This window comes from Rhea pennata, chromosome 4 (genome assembly GCF_028389875.1).
Source record: "Rhea pennata isolate bPtePen1 chromosome 4, bPtePen1.pri, whole genome shotgun sequence".
Taxonomy (NCBI): domain Eukaryota; kingdom Metazoa; phylum Chordata; class Aves; order Rheiformes; family Rheidae; genus Rhea; species Rhea pennata.
The window spans coordinates 11,999,498-12,027,312 of NC_084666.1; the positions used below are offsets into that span (position 1 = coordinate 11,999,498).

The 27,815-nt window shown below is 40.8% G+C and overlaps 1 protein-coding gene and 1 non-coding gene across 2 annotated transcripts in view; one reads left to right on the forward strand and one right to left on the reverse strand.

Annotated features, from left to right (window-relative positions):
* Positions 1 to 1,913: 1,913 nt before the first annotated feature.
* The window catches only part of ABLIM2 (actin binding LIM protein family member 2), a 140,780-nt gene continuing 114,878 nt past the window's right edge, over positions 1,914 to 27,815 (forward strand). The window contains exon 1 of the mRNA XM_062575291.1: positions 1,914 to 1,996. Within this exon, the coding sequence (XP_062431275.1) occupies positions 1,981 to 1,996 (16 nt within the window). The 5' untranslated portion in view covers positions 1,914 to 1,980. The remainder of the gene's footprint in view (positions 1,997 to 27,815) is intronic.
* TRNAI-UAU (transfer RNA isoleucine (anticodon UAU)) lies at positions 25,475 to 25,545 on the reverse strand. Its single transcript has one exon. It is a non-coding gene; the product is annotated as a tRNA-Ile (tRNA).

Here is a 27,815-nt window from a genome sequence, read left to right on the forward strand (position 1 = left end):
TTGCAGTAGTGTGATGCATAGTATGGACATTCACATATCATCCTTCCCTTAATGAAGTTCTGTGAGGTCCCCTGCAACTCAGCTGCAGTGCTTCAGTAAAACTGCGCAGCTCAGGAAAGTTTTCAGTGGCAGGTGGGTGGGAGGAGGTTGCAGGATGGAAAAGAGGTAATACAAGCACTTAGCAAAACATGGTATTGACCACTCGGGGAGGGAGTGCCAAAGTAAAGGGCAGGCTAGTGACAGCCAGCAGGATATTACTGTAGCTACAAGTCATCAGCATTAAGGAATGATGAAGTAGAATAGGAGGCAAGGGAGGAATCTGATAGAGATGTATAAATTCATGAGTGACCCAGAAAAATTGAATAAGGAGTGTTTTGTCTGTTGTCTCTTCTACTGCAAAAATGAGTGGGCATCAAATAAAGATGGGAAATAGCAGGTTCAAAACAAAGGGAGGTGGTTCTTCACACTGCATGTAGTTCAGCTGCGAAATTCCTTGCCACAGGATGCTGTAGCTGCCTGAAGTTTGTATGGGTTCAAAGAACAACTGGACAAGATAATAGAATAAAATCCCTGGAAGATTTTTCAATACAAAGTAAACACACGTGGCTCAGGAAGTCCCTGGGCTGAAATTGCTGGAAGCTGAAAGGCAAAGGAAGCATCACTATGTAACCACTTTGTTCTCATGCGCCTTGACAGATAACCACTGCTGGCAACTGTCAGCACACAGCAGCAGCTCCACAGTCTTCTGAATGCCAGGGATGATCCCCAGGGGCTCTCAACTTGGGATTCATATCACTTGAACAACCCAAGAGCAATACTGCGCTGCTGTGCTCGCACAGAACCGAGCATCACGGTTTTGTCTCAAATCGGTTCACATGTAACCAGTGTTAGAGCTCCTTGCACTTGAGTAACTGGATTAGCATGGGAAAGTTGGGTAGCTTTTGACAGCTGTAGAGGGTTTGATGAGTTAGACACTGTTTCCTTTTTTAGATGAATGATTTCTTTTAGCTAATGGTTGATGGAACAGAGCAGAATAAGCACTTTGGTATAACTGCAGAGCAAGACTCCTCTGTTCACTCCGGCTTCCTCACACTGTTCCTATAGCATCAGGCTACCCTGAATCCAATTTGAACTCAGCATCAAAGGAGCTGTGTAAAGCAACATGCTTATGTAGCAATATTTGGCTCCTTCTGAATTTGTTAATACGGCTGCTTTTATTTTTAAAAATATCCCCTTTTTTTTTGATGAGGCTTTAAAATATTGAATAAGCCAGCTTTCATAAAGCATTCTACATCAGTATACTTTTAAATATGAAGGACTAGTGAGAGCTCATCTGCTCCAGAAAGTACCATTTTTTCCTACTTAATAACTAGACTTGCTGCCAAAAATCTTCTGAGGTGCAGCACAGCTTGGAGTTAAGACTGAGCTGAACAATACAAACATCATCACCTTTATTCCTTGGGCTTTTTATGACTATGTTCAAGTAGCTGTGCATTAATTTCCTTTGCATCTTGGGTCTTCCTGTGTATGATCCTGGGCATCGTGCACACCAAGCGCGGAAAGGAAATGAAGACGCAGGGGAAGACCTCACCGCTGTCTGCAGGGCCAGAGGCGCTCGCTTAACGGCCAGACCTGCGGGTGCGCCGCGGAGAGGCGGCGCACGGAGAAGCGCGGGGCGCGGCAAGGCTGCGCGCCCCAGCCAGCGCGGCCGGCGGGTGGGAGCCGCCCGCCGCGCGGAACCTCCGCGGGCCGGGGGCGCCGCGCCGCAGCAAGGCACGGAGGGGGATGTAGTCCGCGCCGCCGCCTACACTTCCCGAGGTGCCCGCCGGCCCCGCGGCCGCACCTGCCCGCGGAGGGGGGCGGAGCGCGGCGCCGCCCGCCCGCTGCGGGCTGCGCGGCGGCGGCGGCGGGCGGGGATGGTGCCGCCCGCGGCGGCGCGGTGACGGGCGGCGGCGGCGGAGCGGCTCCTCCTGCCGCGCCATGAGCACCGGCACAGGTAGGCGGGCGCGGCTCTGCCGCCCCCCACACCGCACCCCGCGCGCGGGACAGGGGCCCTCGCGTGGGCCGGGGCGCTGCCGCTGCCCCCCTCCCCGCCCCGGGGCCGTCACGTTGCGGTGCGGCTGCTCCCCGGGCGGTGCGGAGGAGCGGCAGGCCGGGCGACCCCCGTGTTTCTGCCCTCCGAAACTCACCCGTGGGTTTGTATGCACGCGTGCACACCTGCATGTATGTGTGTGGGGGGGCGTCGTTACGCGGGGGAGTTCTCTGGAGCCGAAACTGGATTATCCAGTGGTAGGCTGGGAAATTGAGAGCTGACTTGGGACCGTGTGTTGCGGCGATCGGGCGTTCGCCCGTGCTGTGTGGCACCGGGGGAGGTTACTTCAGAGCACAAAATATTGCAGTCTTCATGGCAAATGGAGGGTCGTGCGCAGGGAAAGGGGGCGGCTTTGAGAGCTGACTGCGTGTTTTATTTCCGAGGATGCTAAATATACCCTCTGCCACAACAACAGGGAGATGCTGAATAGCTGCAGTTATGTGGTGACTGTGTATGTCAACATGCTTAATCATATCACGTCCTCGCCGTGAGCCAGGGAGAGCCTAATCCGGACAAAGAGGAAACCGAAGGCGCTGCTAGAGCAGTGCAAAACCTGGGGGTCAAACACCTGCGTGTTGCTCCTGCTAAAAATGTACTTTGGCGTTTGTTTCCTCGTGACTGCTGAAAGCAAAGATACCTCCTTGTCAAGCTGGTTGTCTACACGCCTTTGCAGACAGTGGTAGAAATCCGCGCTTTAAGCACGCAGCTCGTCTCCCCGGGGAGCGTGCGGGGCAAAGCCGGTGTCCACGAGGGCAGATGAGAGCGAGGGAGCGTGGGTTTCAGGAAGAGCTGAACCGTGCGCTAGAAATCCTGGCCCTTTTGGCTGCAAAGGGAATCTAGATGGTTAACTCAGATGTCTCCATCTGCATTGGAGATGATCGGACTCAAGCACAGAATCCTGTTCTCAGTTAACCATCTGTAATTCTGAATCGAAGAATTCAGAACGTTGTGAAATGTTTGAGTTCTGTAGCAGTACAAGCTAGGCTGATAGAATATTGAATTCCAAAGCTGTTTCTGTATACTATTTAAAAGGCAAATTAAATAGACTTGTAAGTTAGACACCCACTGGAGAAGTTAGTGCAGTCTGGTGCAGATGAGAGTTGGCACAGTTGTATTTCAATAATTGCACCAAAGATGGTGTAAACAAAATAGTAAAAATGGACAGTGCTGAGATAAAAATAGTATCCTGGGGAAAAAAAATAGGGGGGAGACCTCCATGAGATTCCTTAGATCTCATTTTAAAGTAAAACTGGCAACTTTAGGACTGTTGCTTTCATTATAAGTGTCGGTTTAGCTTTGATGTTTCTGAATTTTGTGTTTGCCTGTCTGCATGGACTATATAAATTTACAGTCAACTTCCATTACACATTACATGCAAGGAGCCCACAATTACTCTGAAAAGTCAGTAGAAACTTTCCATTTACATCAATGGGCAAGTATTGTACAGCAGCGTTAATATTACAGTTAATTTGAGTGAACTTAGAGTTCACAAAAGATTTCAATCAAAATTACTGCAGAAAGGCACTTTTTAGTGGTGCTGTAACCTAAAGATGTTTCCTGTTCCAAACAGAACAAGGGTGAAGTGTGGAATCAAATCTGCCTGATACAAGATTCAGGGAGTTACTGCACTGTTGGGCAGTCCAGGAGAAATATTTTTCTTTGGTCTTCCTGTTATTCTGGAAAAGGAGTAAACTGTTGTGGGTCTGTACTTGTAATGCCAAAACCTTCCTTGCTGAGTGTATGTCTCCTCCTGTGCGGATGTAATACGTCCTCAGCTATCCCAACCACGAGGGCCTCACGGAACCCTATGACTCTGTTCTGCCACTTTAACCATTAGATTGCGTTTTAATATAAACAAGTTTCCTTTTTGTATAGACTGCTTTATTTTGTAATATACAGATAGAAATTATATCATTTAAAATGCCCCAATAGTACATGCTCTGAAACATTATGTTGTGTAACAGACTGCAAGGTCATGGTATAATTTTAAATCTAAAAAACATGTTCATGTGACATAGTAAAATACAGCTTAAATGCATTATTATTTGTTTCATAATTAGATTATCCTACATATGATTTTTATTAGCTAAATTCCATATATTTAGCATTGATGTGAACCCTTGAACTCTTGGCTGAAAATGTATCTAAGAAAGCTCATTCATCTAAGAAAGCTCATTCACTGCTCTTATGCCTGTGAGATTTCGCATGACATGCATGTGCTTTTAGGATTCCAAGTGTATTTTTCTTCTTGAAATCATAGCAAGAAGAACAGAGTGGGTTAAAACTTTGAGACTGAGAAAATTAGGTTCCTATCAATTTCCAGAAATAGGGTACCATGTTGTCTGTTATTTAAGTGAAAAAAAAAAAAAGGAATCACAGAGCTAATTACATGCTAGATAAATTATTTTAATTTAGATTAAATTAAATGTCATGACACAAATGACTATTTAGTCTTTAAACTATTATATTAGATGGAAAATTGGACTGCATGGATCAGAGGACAGCTAATGAAGTGGCGCAGCCCAAGTGGAGCACAAAAATAGAGATACTGGTTACAAAAGAGGTTGCGCAGTTGGTTACATAGGTTCCTGCTCTGCTTATGAGGTGCTGAATTCTTTGTCAAAGGTCATGCAAATATGGCGATAGAAATTGTCTCTGGAAACAACACTGTGGTTGTTTTAGACTGTAAGATATTTTACAGTGAGATATACTTTTCCCCCCATACTTTCAGCCCTTCATTTTGAGCATAGTAAAAGAGAGCATTCAATTACCCGATAGAAGCAGCACGAGGTCATCTTGTTTTAGAGTTCTTCTCAGCCTAATTAAATATGAATGCGTGAAGATTATAATGCACGGTCGTCCAAGTTCTGTACTTCAACAGAATTAAATTACTTCATTTCCTCGCCACTTTAGCCACGGTACAGTTTATCTGAAAAATTAAGCAATGACACGTATTTCATGATGGTAATTTATTTCTATGAAATTGAATGGCCTGGAATATACATTTTTTTTTGTTGGATTGTAATAGAATAGAAGCCATATTGTAGGATTCTTTAAGGTTTTTGAGTGAAGATTTTGTCTTCCCAGAAGAGATTTTTTGCTCAGTGTGTGACATCTGTTTAATGGCATCATGTTCTTAGCCTGTAAGAGCGTAGAGCACTGTTGCAAGAAGATGAACTAGGTCAGAAGAGATGATCAGGTGATAGCTATGCCGCCTGGTAACTTCTGATGGCAGGGCTTCCAGGCCTTTACGTGCTGCCTGAATACCCTTCTGGAGAGCCTGCTATCTGTCTTTTGGAAAGGAGTTTTAAATAAATCAGACATTTGGGGCTTTCTGAGCAAGGTGTATTTCTTACCAATTTGCTTGTTTGCAGCAGAAAACAGAAATGAGCATATTTCATAGCTGATACTGCAGGCCCATCTCACTGCCAGTTCAGTGCAGCGTTAAAGCCAGTATACTTCTGGGTTTGCTTCCCAGGAGAGCTGTGATTTGTGTGTGTTGTGCCCAATGTCAGCACTTCATCATAAAACCAGAGAGGGCTAAGACATATAAAGAATTTAAAAAAGAAGAGACCAAAAAAGAAGAAAAATCAACTGAAGTACAGGTATTGAGGTAACCTTTTCCCTCTTTTACCTTCTATCCAAAGGACTGGCCAGTTTTGCCTAGTTTGACCAATCATTCCCGTTCTACACCATACAAACCTCCAAATCTGAGTTTTCAGCTGTGGAAACGTGGCCCTCTTGACTAGTGTTAACTTTAAGCTCGCAGCTGCATTTTTCCAGCCCTTCTTGTAGGGGACAGCTAGTACCATTAACTCACCTTCATACTGTGGGATTTCAGACTAAGCATTCACAATAACAACTGCAGCATATTTGTGTGGGGAAGTGGAACGTGCTGCTTGGGGGTTTAACCAAGGGGAGCAGTGGTAACTACCTAGGTGAGAGTAGGCACAAGCAGCAAAGCTGTATTTGCTCCCTGATTCACTTCCGCAGAAGTGCGGGGTGAGGCAGAGCGGAGCGGATAGGCCTTTGAGGTTCTTGGGCAATTTGTTGGCTCGCTGTCTGCATCCTTAAATATATCCTTAGGGCAAATTTTTGCGAATTTAGATTATTCTCTGTGTCAGAATCTATTAGTGGTGTCTCAAACCCTTAACTGTTATCATCTGAAATGTTAGAATGTTGTTTTCACAGCTTATTAGTTGGTGTTCGTGCTCTGAAATCGAGATGGTATATTGTTTTGCACAAAGCACAGTATTTATTTTTCTATTTTAGAAAAGGAATGTGAGATGAAAATAAACTCTGTTCAGTGAATATTTCTGTCGGTTTTAGGATCCATTTACCCCCTTTCTTTGTAAAAGCAAGTAGTCTTCTACTGGCATAAAAAGTTACATTTTAAAAGCATTTTAATGTTCCTATAGTAGGGACTTTTTAAGATCTTTTATTTTTAGAAGTAAGTAATACTGTTCTTGTTGAGCAGTAACAGACTACATACTACAATTACTACTTGGTAAATATGAGGAGCAAGTGTGGTATCTTCATTATTATTATGTAGTAACTGCTGGCAAATACAGTGTCCAGTTCCTTGGAAGTTTTCAAATATCTCTTCTATACTTTCATGCCTAGCCCAGATCAATCTCTGATGCTTCGGAAAAAGATAGAATATGCTTGTCCCATGTTCTTCCTCTTCCCTTGTATCAGTTTCAGTTGAGCTTCAGGAGCAAATTTTTTTTTTCCCTGACCCATACAGATTTATGGAATGAAAAAACCAAAATACAGGTAAGGGGCAGTAATCATACGATACCTCCAAGTCTTTTTTGGAGGTTACCAGTAACATGGTAATTGAATGGCTGTGACAGTCTTCATATGGTAAAATCCTTGATGTATTTTAGTAGAAGTTAAAGGTTGATACATATCACATGTAGAAGAAGTCAGAGATTCTTTTCTGCTTGAGTTTATCATAAAAAAGCTTTTGGCAGTGTAGGACATAGGTCATTATACACACTGTCCTCTACAGGCACGTGACTTAAGGATTCATCAATAGCCATGAATCTTAAAATTAATATATCAGGCAGTTTACTGTTGGATGTCTAAAGACATATTGGGGTCTTCTTTGCTAAGCGATATTGAATGGGTCTAAGTGACTATGCACTATTTTGTGCAGAGATTAGTTCAGAGAGTTCTACGTTAGAGACTATTTCAGCTTTTGCTTAACTTACTTATACTTCTGTCAGGAAAGTTCCTTGGGGTTACATTTATAAATCCCAGACTGTTGCAAATATTGCAGTTTAAAATGATGTGAATGTTCTAGAAGTCACAAACATTATTCTTAGATTTTCATCTCAGTTATTTTTTGTTCATTTTGTTCGGTTTACAGATTGTTTACAATCTCTTTTCTTTTCCTGTTGATGATCTCAGTGCTGCAGACTTAGCTTGCATCTGCAAGTTAGGGTTTTGTTCTTTAGTTTCTACAGAACAGTGAGGTTTTTTGATGGGGATAAATTTAGTTTGATGTAGTCTTGTAGAGTCCACTTTGCTCTTGTGTTTCTTTTGGCTTGGAAATAATAGCAGTATTAAAACAATCACTTTGTAACAATTTTAGATGTAACACAGATACAAATGATTGACTCTTGATGGTTGTATGTGTGATTGTGTAGGGCACAGAGAGCAAAAGAAACCACAGAAACAGGCTGTATTGCTAGTATTACCCTTGAAGACAGGAAGTCTGAAATGGAAAAGGATTTGCAGCCAGATCACATAAATGGAATACAAGGCAACCTGGAACAGCTGGGGCTTCATATGTCTGTGCTGCTAGTTGTAGCAAATGTCTGGCAATGACTTCAACACCTTACCCCTGTGACTTGCACATATGCTATCCATTCTGCTATCTGTTAACCTGGCTATAAGTCAGGCTCAAAGAATACACATTTACTTCGGAAGCGCCAAAATTAGGATTTGTGCTTGTGGTCAGAGATGCAGGGTGCTCACCTGTTCCTGTGCTACTTAGACTAAATAAAGCAGAGCTGGTCAGAAAATAGCATGTTCTGCATTTATCTTTGGAACTGTGTCTGAGCACAGGTTGTACACAAATAATGGTGATAATTTTGAACCGTCCTGAACATATCTTTGACTGATAGTGAACATCTAGGTGCAAAGTTCCCACTACTTGTGTCCCACAACTATTGACCTTGGTCAACACAGAGTCCAGTCTCCTAATCCTATAGAGACTATTGGAGTGAGTGCAGTGAAAGGGATGGCATCTAGAGTACATGACATACAGGGAGAGGTGGAGAGATCTAGATTTATTCAACCTGGAGAAGAGAAGGCTAAGGGGGAATCTGATTGCTGTCTTCAACTACCTGATGTGTGGTTATATGAGGAGCCAAACTTTTCTCAAAGGTGGACAGAAAAAGGACAAGAGGCAGTTCTGAACCTCTAGTCAGGGAAATGCCAATGGCAAGTAAGAAACAGAAAAAGTTACAGTGAGAGTGCCAGAACCCTGGAAGAGGTTGGCCAGAGAGGATGTGAGCTCTCCAGCCTTAGAGATTTTCAACTTCAATTGGCAAAAGAGCAATCTGACCTAACTTTGAAGTTAGCCCTGTGCTGAGCTGGACCTCTGGATGTCCTGTAGCAAAGCTGCAGAGCTCCTGTTGAGCTCCAGGAGATCTATGGGACCTGGAATGCCTTGTGTGACTTGTTTACCAACCAGTCCTCCTAGCTGTCCTTCAGTGGCTCATTCTTACCTCAGGAAACTGGAGAAATACTGCTTCCTCTAGTGCTATACTTTGTGTGTGGAAGTATGTAAGGCCCTGTGAAAAAAAAATGGGTATATATTGAGCAGTTGCCCAAAAGATACAGACCTTTCTGACAGACAGCTGCACAGCCCCTCCTAAACAAGACTGTAAGAGATTGGTGCTGAACATCTGGCTTCTCCATCGGCGCCTGGGCTTTCAGAAGCATCTGTCACCTGTTGGTGAAATCACTGTGAACTGCAGTGTTTTGTAACAGAAACAGCTCATTCATTTGTGCCTAAATATGGATTAGAAGCAAACATTTCAAAACCTTTATTCTAATAAACATCTAAAGATAACAAACATCTTGAAGACTTTCTTAATGTGTTTTCTACTTTAAGAAAAATCAAAGCTTTTCTAGGATCTTCTCTTAGGCTTCTGTTCTGAGGTTACAGATGTTCTTTGTGCCTCATATGGAACATCCTGAAGTACACTCAAAAATAAAAATATTGTTACTAGTAGAAAAAGCAGATAGGTATCATTCCTCTTACTCAGAAGAATGCTCATTTGTAAGAAACATCTTGTATCTTCAGGCATGATTTGCTTTTCTTGATGTCTCTAAAGTTTTAGCCATTGACTTTAATAGGAGCAGAATTGTCCCCCTTCTTGGAAAAATGTGTTGAATAATTGTGTTTAAGATTTCTTTTTGGAGCAGAGTCATTTCTATGTGAGATTTTTCTCTAGAAGCAGAGTTAAATAGAAAATATTCCTTACTAAACTTAAGAATTCTAGAAATAAACAGTAATATTTCATTTTGCTGTATGCTGTATTTATCTGCATTATTTAAGATTGTAAGAATGCCTGTACTGGCTTAGATTAAACATCTCTTTCATCCAGTATCCTATTTCCAGCAGCACCTATTATCCCCTAAAGGGGAATCAAGGAGAACAGGAGCTAATAGTAGCATTTTGGGAAAAAAAACATGAAACCAAGCTAAATACAAAGTGACACCTTGCCCAATATGCCCAATTTTAGCTCTTTTTTTCAATAGTTGGACCTAAATTTCATTGTATAATTAAGAAGTTATGCTTGTAAAATATTAACATGAGCTCAGCATAATAATAAACTGCAGTGTAGATTTGTATCTTGATAAAGCTCTCCAGAAAATTAGTTCTACTGTTGCAGATTTGATTTTGTCCATATTATTAATCAGAATTGACCTAAGACTGAAATCTGCATTGTTCTGAGAAGCCGTAATTCTCATAAACTTCAAAAGCAAAGTTAAATAATCTTTCCAGGCCGAAGTAGTAAGCTACTTTTCAGGCAAATGGTGAAAAAGATTAGCATCTGTTTCAAATTCCTTTCCTAAATTTTAGTTTTTATTTGTGAGACTTTTCCCAAGTTGAGATTGATTGTCTATAGGAACACCATGGCCTGTGTCCTGGGAGAGACCTAACCTGATGCTAGGCTGACCTTGGCAGCCACGAGGACAACCCCAGCTGTGTTTCTGCCATCTCCTCTCTGAAGCACCTGAGATGATCTGGGGGGAAAGGGGGTAGAGCAAGAAGCATGCATGGTCATGGCCTTTTTAGAAAGCACCTGCTGCAAATTTAAGTTGGCATGAACAGCCCAGCTGTTAAGCTAAAGTTGACAGAAACTGCTAAAATATTGGCCAGATACTTGCTTGATTGACCTGTCCTGTTACGAAGCTTCTCAGAGTCTTTCCAAATACAAAGGCAGTTAATATGTTTGGAAACATTTAGGAATGCTAAAAAGAGCGAATCCCAGCTTCAGTTCTGATAACTCTGATCTCATATATGATTCTGTCAGATGCTGTTCTGATCTATATAATAGGATAATGTTTCCAGTATAGCTGTTTGAGCTATGGATATAAAACAGATCATGCATTTAAATTCCAAGATTTGGACCCATCTTTTTACTTAATTCAAGTGATTCATTTAATTATTTTTATGGCATTTTGTAGGCTTTAGTCAAATTCCATCATTAAATCATCCATTCTGATCTTCTACTATTCCTCTCTATAGGTGGTTTGGTTCATTCACCTATTCCAATACTGAGTTGTTTGACAAAGCAGGACTTTCCTCACTAAAGACAACAAAAGGTAGTGAATCTATCACTTCTCCTGATAGTCCATTTCTGTACTTAACTTCTGTCCTCTTAATACTTAAAAATACTATACTGCTCTTTATTTTTAGAAGAAGCATTTCATTTCCTTTTTTCTAGAAGTAAACCTATTTTCTGTGAGTGAACCCATGGATACTATATATTTTAAGAATTTGTGCATCCAGTGTCACTTACAGAGACTTTTGTAGTGAGTAAAAAGCAAACCAAGAAATGTTAAAGCCAGCTTTTCTCTCTTAGCCAGGCCTCTTGCTCCTTGCTGTGGTTCTGGAAGATGTCATCTGGTGATGACTTTTGTGCTCAAGATGTGTTGAAAGGCTGAGGACTGGCGTAGCACAGGAATCCCCTATGTGTTTCCTAGGGAAGGTATAGCCTCATTTTCAAGTATTATCACTGTGTTGACATTACTGGAGTATGAAGAACTACCCGTTACTGAAGAGCTGTTATAGGTGGCGGGCTATTTGACATTTCAGCTAGACAGCCATGCGTAACACTTGAAAAGCTGGGTGCAAGGACTTCTGTAGCCATAGAAGCTAGATGTATCAGGAGAGAGCTGTTGTACTAAACCATAAACTACCAGCCCTATGGGTTTCGCTCCTTTTTGTCTCTAGGCTACAGTCTCTTCAAAATTCCTGGGTCTGAAGTGACTATTGTATCTTACTGTCGGTGTTTAAAGTTCCTTTTTTTTTTTTTTCCAAATTGTTGACTTTTTGTTGCATACTTGCATGTAAGCCTCCTAAAAGAAATTATTAGTGCCATAAAAATATTGAAAAATCTTCTAAATACAAATACTGTAAGTAATAGATAACTGCTGATTGTATTAATTTTCCCTGTATTTCATCTGACTGCGGTTTACTTAGCTTGTAAACTTAAAAGTTTAAGGAGAAGATGCTGTCTCCAGCTCTGTGTACTGTATAAACAGCAATACTATTTTTAGTTCCAAGCAGAAAGATAACATCATTTTATTAGGAAACTTGTGCTATACTTTGCAGGAATTCCTTCCTTTTTTGCTCGGATGTATCACTCTTACATCTATTTTCTCTCATGTCAGGGCTTCCTTTTGGTAGAATTTTGTTACAGCGATGTTCGTGATGCATATTTTAATAATTATATTCGGCTTTTTATCATACTTTTCATCAGTTGTCTGCAAAGCTCTCACACGAGAAGTGAACTGTTAATTCAGTTGTATACACAGGGGAGCCACAAACAGGTTTGTGATTTGTATTTGGCCGGATTAGCAAATAAGAAAAGAATCTGAAATACCTGATTCTGAATTAAATGTTGCATCCATCAGATCACTCTGACTCCACAGGTATAAAGCTCAGTACATTTTGGGTTGCTCTTTACAATTGGTATGAACAGCTGACTTTCATCTACAGAAGAAAGAAAGGAAAACAAACTTAATTTGTTTGTCATCTTCCACTTAGTTTTGAAAACTAAAATCTGGTCCTTAATTTGCCCAAAGGCTTGAGCAGAGGGTGGGAGAGCGGGAGCAATTCTGCTTGCAAAAAAACAATTGTAACCAAGCCAGTTTCCTGCTGTTAACTCCATGCCCTGGACAGCCTAGATATTCCCCTCCTCTAGTTTTGTTGCTTTCTGGACCATATCCATGAGGAGATTTTGTTCCAAAAAAGAAGTCAGGATTGCAACCAATGTCCACAGGCAGAAAAGAAGATTGCACATGTAAAATAGTAATAAATAAATAAATAAGTTTTTAAAAGAGGAGGACAAAATTGGACAATGTTTTTATTTGTATGTGGTATCAGAAGGTTGCGTGTGCGAGCAGCCTTGTGCAGCCCCACCAAGGAATCTGTGCAGCTCAGTGACGCCTGCCCCACCAGGTCCCTGCCGGCAGCTGCTACTGTCACTTGGCAGTTGTTTAAAGCTGTTTAAAGGTGACGTAACACATCAGCGAGATAAGATGCAGCTTTTTCCTCTAGAGGCAGGGTTAAATTAATGCTTCCCTAATGCCAAAAGCCAATGTAATAATTGCGTACAGAAAAGTGAAAAAGCCCCTGCCCTTCTCTGTGCTTCCTACCTCCGTTTCCCAGCCGAGCAGGAAAGGGGGGATGGAGGCCGATGAAGTGGTTTGCGCAGCTATGGGAACAGGCGGCAAATATCAAGCCAAATCAGCATTAAGAATGAAATGAAGCCAGGGTTCTGCTGGAGGGTGTCAGATGGCTTAAGATCTTCGTAGTCCAACCAAAACGTTACAGAAATTGGCTCTCTACCTGTCATCAGTCATGATCACATTAATGCAGTAGGTAATTTGGAAAATATTTTTGATCCATTCCAGATCAGACTGATAATGCCTCTCTGCTTTTGTATGCCCCAGTGGCCTGAAAGTTTGGCAGTGGGTGAAGATTATTGGGGTGAAGATTATTTTGGTCCTGAGGGCGTGTGCTGAGTCAGACTTGTTTACTAGGTAAATGTGACTAGTGAACCTATTCCAAGCCACATGTAATACTTTGGTTAGAAATACATTGAAACAACTGAGCGCAATTTAAGAAAGCTCTGGCTAAAATTTGACTTTGACTTTGGCTCTCTCCTGATGCCTTCTAAATAAGTATGGAAGCAGGAGGAAGGCTTGCATAAATGTTGCTCAGGTTGCTGGTGGATCAGCAGTGGAAGGGGTAAATGTTACAGTAGTATGTCTCCTGTGGAAAGTGCCCCAGACTAATTCTAGAAACCTCCTGGTTGAGCTGCGAGTTTGGAAATATCGCATCATTACAAAAAGAGTTAGTCGTGTCCAAACCATTAAAAGCTTTAGGTATGCTGTTGAATTATTGACTTTTTAAGGATTTTCTGTAATAGCAATTCAGTCTTTTTCACAAGTACCCATGAAAGCTCTGTTCCCATCTTCATGGGTTCCCATTTTCATGTGAGTTTTTGATCATTTCGTGGTTCCAGCAAAGGAAGTGTATGAAGTGTAGAGGAAGAAACATCTCTCAAGTAACTAGAACCATTTGAAGGAGACATGACGCATGTAGTCATTTGAATATCGTGAAATTGAAGTGGATGTGATATTTTCTTTCATAGCTGTAGACATTGGAGTATTCTCAGCATTGGAGTCTCCAGGACTTCCCTTCTCAGCCCTCATACGTGTCATACAGCTTTTCATTTTACATCAGGTTTTCCTATAACTGGAGTTCCTGAACTTTCCATAGCATGGACCATGTCCTACTCATGTTAGTAGTAATTATTTTAGTAGTAATTATTCTCCCTAGCCTTGACGTATACACAAGCTTCTTGCAACTGTATGAGTTGCATACTTGAAAAAATAATATTGGTAAAGTATTTGGTATATTTGTAGCTTTATCTTAATGTCTTATACGGCTAGAAACAAGGAGGTGTCAGTGTTTTATGATACTTCATTTTACACAGATCCTAGGCTTGGGAGCCTTTGCTGATCTTTTCTACCTGCCTTTCATATTCTGATTCTTCTGTATGTTCCCTTTCAGATCTACTTGTATGCATTGCTTGTGTTGCCTAGAAAGTAAGCAGAAAAAAGTGCATCAACCTTTTTCTAGTCACTGAGCCACTAACTGAACTGCTTTCCTTGTGAATAGCAATACTGGCTGGCTTTATTTTACTCCCAGCCCCAGTCCTGCATCTTAAGTTAGGTAGATTAGAGGTGACTACTCACCTGAATGCTTTCCCAGAAGGCAGAATTGCAGATATGGGAACCCTGGGGTGGCTTTTTAGTACTTTATGCTCACCTTGGTCATTCTCAAGTTTAGTAGTGGTACAGACTGACATCTCTGTTAGTGACAATATACTCTGGTTTCCCCAAAATTTACTTTAAAAACAATACAAATACCTGAAATGAAAGAGATGCAGTATCTGGGGTCTTAATATTTATTCTGTTTGCCTATGAAGAATAAGATGGAATTGTCTGTTTTCATTAATCAGAAGTCCTGTGAGGAGGGTTAGATAGGAGTCTGAAACACTTTAGAAGAGGGTGAAACTGCATGTTGTCAGCTCAGAGAAAAATTGTGCATGCTAACTTGCCTAGCTAATCTACTTCCATCTATATAATTAAGACTGCGCAATTTGGAGGCAGTTGGCTTGATTCCACTCTGACTTACAAAGAGTATATTCAGGGAAAAAAGCAACTGAAATCAACAGAGATGCATTTGATCAGAAATAATAAAACTGTGAACAGAACTGGTGTAAGTGAAAATGCCGGCCAGCATTTCTATTCTCAATATCACACAAATAAGGGTATCAGTGTTAAATGATAACTGGGCTTCAAAGATGAAAAGTGTAAGTTTAAAAATCTGTATTTTGAATCTATTCAGATTTATAGTTTATTTTATGAAAGTCTTGACGATTATTTTCCGAGCTGTTCACATGAAGTCCCTGATGAAAGAGCAGCCGGTCTTGCAGGCTTCAGCCCCCACAGGGAAAGCCTGTCAAAATGCTCTGTGGCAGAACATCAGAATAAGGCTCTGACAGCTAAATTTATCCTATGCATGTCCAGAGACTGTGAAGAAACCAGAAGTGCTGATGAGAAGGATGCTGACTTATCAAAGGAGTGCAGCTATATGCAAGAGGATTAATTCTACTAATACATGCTTCTAGTTCTTGTAGTTAATAAGGCTCCACAACATCTGATGGAAGCCCGCAAGTGAGTTAAATTCAGTAGGCATGATAATACTTTCTTACTTTTGAAATGGATGTGTGTTTGTGAGTGCCACAAAAGCCTTTGTTCATGTCCACTGCTTAGCTTTCCTTATTTAAAGTGTTGATCATAATATTTTAAAATTAATTCTAGAATTGATTCCGTTCATGTTTTTGAGATGAGTAATTTTCAAATTCAAGTCTAAATAAGTTTTTTATCATGCATAGTCCTATGAAGGAAAAATGTACAAATATAAATTTACAAATATAAAATATAAATAATAATATTTACAAATCAAATTAAATTATTTTAAAATGCTTGTTTAAAATTTAAAATTTCAAGAACCTTTTAAGAAAAGGTTGATTCACATAGGAATATTTTAGATTTCAGAGACTTGCATTGATCACATTACTCTCAGACCTATTCTAAATATAGCTTTGGTCAGCTTTCTGGTACAGAAATAGATACCAGAATATTATTACTTCAAACTGAACCCTCCAAATCCCCTCATCTATCAGCTATTGTGCTGCAAATTATTAACCGAGTGTCTTATTCTGGAAATTGGCAGCTGTTTGGAGTCATTTAATGCAAATGAATTGTACGTAAAATATGCTAGCAGGTTAAATATATTAGGTGTTTGTTTCGGATAGTAGTCCTGTTTATTCAGCTTGAGGAAACTGAAGATGAATTTAGGACTACATTCAAAAAGCATAGAGAGGAAGCAGGAAAGCAGGAGGTTTTGATTATTACTTAGATTAAAATCTGTAAGCAAATAGGTTTAGAATATAGTTATAAAGACTGCTTTAGGTTACTGCAGTGATACATTAACATACTAAACTATTTTGAGTACGACACATTTTCCACATCAAGATTAAACAAATAGCAGCTTAATGCGTTAAGTCGGTTCAGCAACATCTGTTATATCAGTTGCCTGCGAGCTGGGGAACGAGGGATTGCAGCGAAAGATGCACGAGGGCAGATGCAAAAGCTCCGGGTTTAATGCTCTGGGTGGCGGAATATCGGGGGCCTGGGGCCAGCGTAGGGTCTCCTGACGCTGGTCGACGCTGGTCGCCTTGGCAGGCTGGTTGTGGCCCCTGGGATCTGCCATGGGCTCCGGATGCTTCGCGACGACTCTCCTGTTCCTTTGCCCACCGTTGCGGTAAAATCATGGTAAAATCTGGTATGAATGGCCTGGGCCATTCGAGATCGTTAGCGACTATGGAGAGGAACATAATTAGCCGTGGGAGGAAATTTCTTTTTTTTCCCTAATATTTTTCCCTATGCTTGGGGCTACCGCAGTGAGTGGAAGTCTGCAGCATACTTTTTGGCTGCTCTTGTAGACACCCTGCAAAAGTGCCTTCACAAAAAAATTCTGTGATTGTCATTGTTGCTCCAAAAAAGGATATATTAGTGCATCTCTAGTTAAACAGGACTTTGAAAGATCTTTTACTGCTTTTTTAATTACTGTGATATCATCAGTTTACCCGATAGCATGCAAGTGGAAGTGAAGACCCTAGAGGTCTAACTATAAAGTAGGCAGTGTATATGTACAAGAAAATTAAAGGAGAAATCGCAAGTAATATCATCTCTTTTTGTAAAATAAAAATGGCTCTGACTCGTATTCTTCTGTTCGGATTTTTTAACGTTTTGCACTCAGGAAAGGGATGAGGAGGTTTTAAAAATGGATCAAAATTTTAGCCTCCTTTTTTTCCTGCAACCATGACAGCTAGAAACATATTCAAAAAAACAGGAACAGATTTCTGCACAATCACTTATCTCCCAGTATTTCAAACGTCAACTATATCAAGGCTATGATAAAATTCTAAGACTTAATAACGCGTTTCATATTGCAGTCAAAACTCCCCGAGCTCCCATGCCGAAGAGTCAGCCAGTTTCCACGATTCACGCAGATTAGCAGTGCTAATCATATTGCCTGTTGTTTAAATGGCGAGGGAGCTGCACCGCGTGTCGAGGCAACGGAGAGCTCGGCAGTAATGCCTGTGCGGGACAGCGGGACCCGCCGGACCGGTGCCGAGGGCGGCTTGCGCTTTACTGTCGCGACGGACTTGCTGCAGCTGCTCTAAGGCCTGACCCTGCAAATCGCAATGTCGAGCGCAGAACCTTGAAAACCAGCACAAATTGCTTTGTATGTTGGGGATACGCCTCGATTTAAAAATCCAGCCTTGCTTCCCCACAGTCAGGCTGTGACTTTTTGGTGCGGGCGGGAGGCGTCCTCAAGGTCATTTTATGACTAATATTTTAATTGTAGAATTTAATTGTAAATTCTACAATAATTTAATTGTAGAAAAAGTTTCTTCTGGAAGCATTACTAGCCAGGCTTCAGTGTTGTCTTCTCTGGGCCTGTCCTGGGGCCAGACTGCTGCAATCTGAAACAAATGGAAATGGATGTGTTTGGTAGCTGGTTGATAGCTCTCTGGGGCAAGAAATTTATTTTGATGTTTGTATGTATCTAAAAGAAAAAAACAAAAAGAAATGTCATTCATTTAGCCTGAAATTTACACATAGGGTTTTCTAAATTAGATGATTTTATTAAAATCTGGTGGTCTAAAACTACAAGTTCAGATTAGAAAGGTAGACCCTCCCCTGGAGATCCTAAGTTCCTTATAGCAGATGCAAGAGAAGAGTTTTCTTTACTGTATATGGCATATCATCCAATACGGGACTGAAGGACAGGGCGCACAGGGAGACGCGGCGGGAGCTGGGCACCCGCAGCCCAGAGGACAGGCAGCTGGGGGATGCTATCACTGTCTTCCACTACCTGCTGCTGGGGAGCTGTAGAAGACTTCTCAGACACACATGGCAAAAGGACAAGAGTCAGCTCTTACAACTTGCAGTGAGGCAAGTTCTGATTAGAAATAAGGAAAAAATTTCACGGGGAAGGCGGTAAAGCACTGGAACAGGTTGCCCAGAGGTTGAGGGCTCCATCCTTGGAGGTTTTCAGACCTGAATTGGACAAGGCACTGAGCCACTTGGTTTAACTGGATGGGTTGACTAGGTGACCTCCAGAGGTGCTTCCCACTAAATTACTCTATGATTTTACATATATGAGTGGGAGTGCTCAACTTGTCTTGAATGTGATTAAAGTTGTATTTAAAGCTAGAAGAGGAGAGCAAGACAATGCTTCTGGGACTGGTATGCAGCACGTCCGAAAATATAGAGAAGATGCGTACTTCCAATGGAAATTCAGTTCTTGGCTCTGTAGTATAATGTTATCTCAACTGAAAGTTATGTGATAGTTTTTTTTTTAAAAAAAAAAAAAACAGCCATTTCTCTGGCTGCGTGATGCTTAAATGAGCTTTCTAAAGGGTCAAATTTAATTCTCCAGGTCATAAATGGAACAGAATAGATTTAAGACTGCTACTTCCTATTCTGTAATAGATAATTAAAAGATCTAATCTGCTATACAGCTGACCTGAGAATAAAGCCAATACATATCCAGTATTTTGTAGATTTTCTGCAAAGCAGAGTACCCAGTTTTGAATTTTTAATTTGATGTGTCGTTACTACAAGTAAGCCAGTTTTAAGATAGTGTATCTTAATCAATGTTGAAGTTGAATCTTGAGAGAATTATTTTCATGTGGACTGACGATAAAATATATAGTGAACTCATTGATATATATCTAGGAGAGGAAAAATCTCATTAATAGAAAACTGCCTGTAAAATGACTGTAAGAGATATAACAGAAAAGGAACTTTTTAAGATTAGGCCAATTTCCATTTTAAAAAACCAAAAAGTACGAAAGTGTAATCTCATTGGTTTAAAGAGTAATATAGAATATGCAAGAAAAACTTTGTTTTAGTAGTTTTGGGTTGATTCTAATTGATTCTTTTGCCAGCTTCTAATAATTAGTAAAAGACCAAACACAGGAATTGTGAAACACATTGCAGTCCATCAGCTTGCTGGAGAACCCTTGAGGGACTGCTTTTATGGTGGTATAATGTAGGGCAGATAGATGTCGAGGGAACAAAAAGATGATTTAGAACCGTTTTGTTTTACCCTTCCCCTTCATTAGGCCTGGAATTGCTCCAATCAGTTTGTAAATAAGTGCTGGTTACAGCTGTATGGGTATAACTGTATTAGCAATCTGTAAATAATTGGGCTTACTGCGTGAATTAGGTGAGTGGTTTGGCCTGCAATTGGAAATACGGGCAGGCAAGGCTTGAGAGGAGCCGTTTGTAAGGCACAGCAGACAGTGTCCTGGCATAAGATACGCAGGGATTACGCTACTGCCACTTGAATGCTGTACGGAGTGGCACTTTATTAGTGGCCCGTTTACTAATAAGACTATTATTATCATGTTATCAGAAAACTAAGAATATTTTATGGAAAAATGTTAGAATTTTAAGTAATAGCTAGTAATTACAGAATGACAGTGTTAATCCTTTTTATTGCTCCTTTTTCCCCAATTAGTTAGACAGTATTTGGGGGACTTTTTTGGTGTTTTTTTGGTTAGGAAGAAAAATTGATAACAAATGCAGATATTCTTTGGGCACAATGTCATTTTCTAAAAGAAGAACATGAACAAAGTCTTTTTTTGTTGCAAACAGTAGGACCGAAGAGCAGGAGGCAATCTGCTGCTTCAGAAATATCTGCCTTAGCTTATCCCCTGCTCAAAAAAACCTGTTGCACTTCTTTTCCCTTGGGATGAGTAATGAGTGTTTTTTGCCTTTCCTCTATTTTATCCTTTTCCCTCTGCCTTCCCACAACCACGTGCTCTTGTAATCCACTCCACACTGCAGTACCTGTGTACTGCGCCACATGTTCGCAGGTTGAGGCTTTGTTTCATAAACCTCACTTTAAAAAAGAGGGGTTTCTTTTTCATTGAAAAATCATTCTTTTTGATTTCCCCTGTAAAGTCTACATTAAAGACAGTTTGCACCTGCATTTTATGTTTGATTATATCCTGAACTTGTCTAATCAAAGTCCTTAAGTGAAAATACGTAACATCATGGAAATACTTACTTAGAGTTTTTTCATCCCTTGCCTAGTTTCAAACCTAAGAGATTAAAGATGTTTCTTTTTTTGTCATACAGCATTAAATATCTTAAATTTCTGTCAAAGAATAGTGCTTAAACATATATAATACATTTTGTTCTGAATAAAATATTTTGCACAGAGTTTCATGTCAAATGGTTGGCTGAGTGGTTTTGCTTGAAAAGTATTATTTAACTGTCTTGTACTTTAATTTGTACTGCTTTTAGAGTAGTATTTCAGCAAACAAAAGCAAAGCATCCTGAAGACAAAGTAATTACAGTCCTTGCTTCAAAGAGGTAGTATCAGTCTAAAAATGTCAGAAAATCTAACCTCCAAAACCCATGATATGTGTTTAAAGTGATTATATGCAGCTCTCAAATGATTCTTTACAGTTAAAAAGCTACATTCTTTTTTCCCCAATGAAGAATAACATTTTCACTTATTTACGAGGCTCCCATACTGAGATGTCAAAAAACATTGATGGTGGGAATCAGTAGAGTTGGGAGCTTGTAAGAGCAAGATCTATGAGAGAAACTCACAATCCTAATAACATTTTAAACAAACAGAAAACATACAGTAAGCAGTTATGCACTCAGATTTGGATTTATCTCAGCTGATTTTAGACATCTTATTAGGTGCCTAGCCTAAGTAATCAAATATTCAGTAGAAAAAGACACTTTCAGAGGATGTGTCAGTCCTAAGGTGGTTGTTTGGAAGTTTTTGTCTCCTTGCATTGGTGATAGCAGAGGACATATTTAAGTACTTTCCTAATTTTAGATGACTGAAGTTAGGCGAGGTGAGTCCCACCCTAGCAGATAAGGGAGAACTAAAGCTTTACCTGATTTGTAATCTTTTGTACAAAACTCATGTTTTCATAAAAGAGCTGAAAACTCATTCCATTGCCAATTACAGCTGCAGTTTGAAATAATAGCATGTTAGTCTTCCTCAATCATAGGGCATTGAAAATACAAAGCACTCTAAAACATTCAGTCATTTTTAAACATTCGGTCATTATGCAGTGCCTGGTATTAAAACCTGTCTGCCTTGAGTTGTTGGTGTGGTGTCATGCTTGATGCACCTGTAACTTGATGTGAGTCATACAGGGTTATGGCATAAGAGCATGTCATTCCCATCTTCCAAACTGAAGTTCAGACAACACGTTTCTACTCGGTTTCAACTCAGAAGAGATACTGAAAGAGGAATTTCCAATGCTTAGTAATTCAGAAAAGCATTACTAATAGAGTAGCTTAAAGAGATGAGATTAATTTGTGACTGGTAGTATGAAAAATGTTAAAATGGTTAAGTCTGAATGTTAGATCAGATTCAAAGATTCTGCAAGTCAGGATGGATAATACACGGGTTTATGATTTTGGTCCCCTAACCATTAGCAATGTAAGTAAATTGGTTAGTCTGCAAAGAGAAGCTCTTGCAGAGGATGTTTCATCCTGCACAATTGCAAAGATAGTTGTAGCTAAAATTTTAGAAATGTAGAGTTTTCTAGTGTGGATAGCTCTAATGTGGATAATTTTTTATTATGAATCCCACGGATTAAGGAATTGTGCCTAATTCTCTGCTTATTTAATATATTGGCCCTTACTGAGGCATTTTTCTGGCTTTCATATAAGAAGCTGTGTTCCTGAGATAATTCAGTTGTATCCTATGATTTTTTCGTATGCTGAGAACCTCATCAGTCTTTTCGTGGAACTGTGTGTCATGTTTTGAATATGAAATTGATATTCATTTTTTTCAGTGTGGTCAGATTGTTAACTTTATTAGACTATGTATTTTTTTAGGTAGCTTGCTTATGGGTAGGTTCATGTTCATGTTTTAAAGGATTTCTGAAAAGCACAATTTTTTTTTTTTTTTTTAATTCAGGCCTGTTCCTATAGAAGCACTAATAGAAACAAAAGGTTTTGAAGTAGAGACACTGACAGTGCTTAGCATAGTGCAGAAAAATTAGCCATACTAGAGTGAATTTTGATTTCATTCATTACAAAGCAAAACTGATTTTTTAAATTCAGTGAGAGCAAGACTGTCACTCTAAATGATGAGAGAAATGGTATGCCATAGAATAGGTATTTAGTATCTGAGTCATCGTTTTGAGTATTTGGACTGGGAGAAGAATTATCTTTGCTTATATTCCCTTTTGGAAATAAACAGTGGAAATGTGCTGTGGTAGCGTGAATCACTTTCTCTTTTTGTGTATCACATTAAAGTTTAGTTTCTCTCTTATTAAGACCGATATTTTTTTGAGCAACGTTTTGAAAGTACAGCAAAGCCAGATTGTGCCTTGATGATCCTTTGGTACATGGTCTGCAGTGGGCAAGAGTTAAAAGAGCTCCAGTGTTTCACAGTCCTTCAAAACAGTAAGGCAGAATTGCTTCCTCCTACCCCACTGTGAGCCCCAGTTTGCTGGAAGGAGAGCAGAGCTGTGGCCTGCTCGCGGAGAGCTGCTTCTCTCCGTAAGGCGTGTGGGTCTGGGTGACTTACACCGGAGTACATGGCTTCATGCTGCTTGCAATGCAGTGACTAGGGCACTGATGATGCAACTGCAGAGAGAGAAAAAGGGAGACGTTCTGCCTTTTCATTACTGGACACACAAAGCAGATTGGCTCGTCCATAAGGATATCTGATTAGCAGCTGTTCGGCTTAAGAAACAAAGACAAGAAACTGGAGAAGTAGTAAATTAAATGCTCAGTGGAGAACAGAGATGGTAGCAAAGACCAGGACCCCTGAGACACCAATTGATGCGCTGTTGCAGCAACCTCTCAAGGGTCACCTGGAAGAGGTGCAAAGCCAGGATTTTGCACCGGAGAGGGAGAAGAAATCCATGTTTACCATGATTTTCACGGGAAAGTGCAAACTTTTCGTCTGTTTTTTGAGGGGGGTTGTGGGCCTGTGCAAAGCTTATTGCGGGAATTCAGAGGAGGAGTTGAAGGTGGAGAAAGGAGAAATCAAGATAGATCTGGGAGGAGAAGATGTGGGAAAATGAGAGAAGGCGGAGATAAAAGGGGCTGGTTGCAAGGAAAATGGCTGCTGGTCAGCATCCATGTCTGGCCAAACCCTGTGCCTGATCCATGTGGTTCATCTGCTCGTTGAACTCTGTTCCTAGGTACTTTTGATGTAATCTCTGTGTGTGTGTGAGACCTACTAGTGAATATCAATTGAGACTAGCTGGTCAGCAGGAGGAGACCAGCATCTGGAAAGATCCCAGGTCAGCACTCAAGACTAGGTATGGACAGACATATGGTCCGTGTCAGTCACTCAGCATCAAGCCTGAGGAGTTGGGGACAAGGAGCAGGATGAGGCCTTCTATGTGTTTGTGGTTTTGCGGGTGCTGTTTGTGCTTGTGTGGGTGCGTGTAAAAGCACTGTTTGGTCTGTGTTTCGATCCAGGTGTGTCCACATTTGCGGCGTGTGCCCATATGTTTTGGGGATTGCACTCAGCCTCATCTCTGGCCGCGTCTAGGTAGGGCAGCCACCACCTTGCGTCCCATGGCCTCACAGGAAAGGCATCCGGTATCCCACCGTCCACCAGATTTGGTCATCTGTAATTTTTCCCTGCTCTGCGTAATACCAAGTGGTCAGACATCAGTTGTTTATACTTAGACCAAAACCAGAAGCTGTTATCTCCGTAGGAAAGTTGATGAAGAGTACGTGAAAGGGTTAAGGAGGAACAGCCATGAGCAAGGACAGGCTCTGAGCCGTATTTACAGCAAAGGGAGGATTCGGCAGAACAGACAGGCAGCGGCACAAGCCGAGTCCTTGAACCAGGACGGCTGTGTCACTGAGAGCCAAACAGACGGAGTCTTGTTTTACTCAGATATAGGTCAAGGAAGATCTACTCGCATTCCCCAGTCACAGGTAATCGTCTTCTTAAGTACAGCGTTATTACAATCTTGAATTGAATCTGTAGGATTATTGGCGATCAGAACAGACTGCAGACACACGCAACTGCCCACTTCCTTCCCGTTATGCTAAGGACTAATGACCTACATCTGCCGGCGCGATGAGTGTATAACCCGTTCTGTCAAGGCGTACCGCTAGGGTAAGAACCTGTGCTCAACAGAAACTCTCTAGGCTTTTCTGTGTTGTGGATAAAAATAAAAGGTTCTTCTGAGGCACAGGAAAATGCAGGTTTTTCTAATGCTCTTAAAGATGACTGTTAGTTATAGAGCTTTGGCTACTACTTGGGAGTCACAGTATTTTTTCATGGAGGAAGGTAGGGCTTACCAGATTCCGTCACAGTAAAACTAAAAGCCGATTTTGATTAAGAACTTGCTTCAGATAGAGCAGCTTCTTCTGTTTTATTTTATATTATTTTAAATTGAAAAGTGGTCTTCAGTGCTTTCCTTCAACCATATTTTATAGTGTGTCCCCCCCCCACCTTGGTGAACAGAAATGAATTTCTGAATCACATTTTTCATCGCGCAGGGCTACGCTTTTTCTTTCTTTGCCAATGAGTTGGATTAAGTAAATACACGCTCTGTGCAGACTGTGGGAGCGAGGAGCCCCAACGAGCTCCTAGGTTTTTGTGCTCACCACAGCCTCATCCTTGACCTGGCACTGGAATCACACTGTGGCCACTACATTTCCCTTACCTGTGCTGTGCTATGGTTTCCATGCAAAAGCAACTTAGGCACAGGTGCTGAGAGGGGACTGCAGTGGTTTCTAATATCTCCTGATCCTATCCCACTGCACCTATCCCACCACAACTCTACAGAAATCAGGGAAATGATGCTGATGTGGAATTTGACTGTGAATTTTGATCTTTTCTTTGATGAATTCCGTATCTGTGTGTTACCTGTGGAGAAAATGGTGTGCAATATAATCATAGAATTGGTAAGGTTGGAAGGGACCTCTAGAGATCACCTAGTCCAACCCTCAAATAAGTGGTCCATACGGGAATCGAACCCATGACCTTGGCATTATAAGCACCACACTCTAACCAGCTGAGCTAAACCTAACCCCGTTTTGCTTTAAGTAATACACATTTTATTAGATGATATTTCTTCCTCCTCTTTCTGCAAAATGTAGCACTCTGACCAAAATGATTCAGTTTGACATGAAAATTATTCAATATGTTAAGAGGGTGGAAGGTTGCAAAATAAGCAAACCAAAATTCATTCGTATGTGCTGAAAGAGTGTGTTGTATAGGCAGTTCAAAAATATATCTGTAGATAAATAAAAGTGATGGTTGCAAGGCTGTGCAAAAAGTAGCATGGTGGCTCTTGGTTCAAGGGTTATGTTTGTGTGAATGTAACACATTTCTCCTGCAAATGCAGTGATGAAAGACTGTTGACTGCAGAAATTGTGTAGCCTGAATGTGAAAATGGAAGCAATGTGCTGATATATCTGACAGGGATGCAACACAATTAGATTTATACATTTGTAATTGAATCTAAGGAGAAATTTAGTCCTGTAGGCTGTGTCAGCTTCACTGAAGTTCACTAATTTGCACCTGTTTAAAGTAGGGTGATTTCCATAACTCTAGACCAACCTGTATTTTAAGTAACTGTGTTATCACAGCAGAACAGTAGCTAATAACTATTTTAATGCCAAATTAAGCATAACAAAACCAAGAGGAGTTCAGATTTATGTTGCAGTGCAGAGCAATTATTCAAAACAGTTTTATCTGCCATAGAAAAAGAACTTTTTGATGAAAGTCCTTAAATTATTGTTTGCAATGTTTTTAGGAACACCATTTCATACAGAGTTAGTGGAAAGTTAGTAATACATTTTTTAATTAACTATTGGAGTGTTTCATTGGAACTTGGCTAGCAACATGAACTTTTTTTTTTAATTAATTCATTATGATTTTGCTTTTTGGTGTTGCTATAACACATAGGCATTGTTACTGTTACCCTGTTTGTGCTGGGGAATGGAAAGAAAAATGAACCGTGGAAATTCCTTCTAAATTGTTTTTTTCCTGCTTCCAAACATTTGCTCATTTCCTAGCCAGGGAACATGTTTTTTTTTTTTTTTTTTTTCCTTTCTTCCATTTGACAACACAGATGGGAACAAATAAATGTGATCACCATGAAAACCAGGCAGAGGCTGCTGAGCAGGAGGACAGCCTGCTCAGTACCAGAGACCTGAAGCTGGAAGCTAGCACAATTTTGACTAAATGGCGCCTTCTGATCTAGGGCTCTCCATAGTTTAGAGCCCTAAAGCTCAGGGGACTGGCAAGAATATGGCTGCAAGGCACCTGCGGAGGTCGGGGAAGCGAGTACTAGGTAGCCAGCAGTGCACAAAGCATGGTTACTCGCCGGCATCCCGCGGGATGCAGGCAGTTCCCTGCTGCATCTCGTCCTGCATCGCGACATCAAGGGGATCCATCAGTCAGGCACCATCTGCCTTTCGCATGGCACTTGTAGCACGACCCCTTCCCACAGCAGGCTCAGAGAAGTTATTTCCAGGTTCCACATCGTCAGGAGTTTCACAGCTTTCTGTAGGCTTCCTTTTATGATAAATCAGTGGGTAATACTCTAGTGTGTTGATTATCTCAGGTTCACACTGACATACCGGTGGTAGACAGAGACCAGTGATTTTTAATTGATTCCTAAAACAGTGGGAGCGAGGAATTTTGAAGCCTAATTGATCTGGAACTGAGCAATAAAGAATACCAGTTAATTCAAAATTACTCAAACAGCAGATGATTCTGCTTAGTTTCTTGTTACTAAAGTGCACTCAAGGACATAACTTTATTTCATGTGTTGCTGAAGAGAGATTGTAACCTTAGCCAAATAGGGGTCAGTTTGAACTTTCCGGTAGTGATGAGTAAAGTGCTAAGAACAGAGCTTGGCAGAGCTAAGGTCAGGAGCTGATGCTGTTTGAAAGTCCTTCACCCAGATTAGTAGTAGGTGGCATCACGGGGAACAGGGTGAGGTCCACCAGTGTCAGATTTCCAATGTCTTTACTTTCAAAATGACAGTCTATTTTGTTGACAACCATATCAGTGTTCATAAACTAAAATTAATTTTGTTAAATAGGCTTTGCATTTGATATGTCTTATCCTGTAAATGGCAACGTTCAGTTTTGGAACCCCTGGATGAAGCAGTAAACATAAGGTCTTCCACTTTATGGAGGACCTTTCTGTCAAGGTTGTGTTTAAAGGGTGGCCGCTATCCACATCACTGCGTCTACTTTGAAAGAAAACTCTGTCTGCCCCTGTTTCATGAGGAGTGTGCATGTGTGCGCGTTTGGCCGTGGGGCAGAGATGCACTGAGCTGGC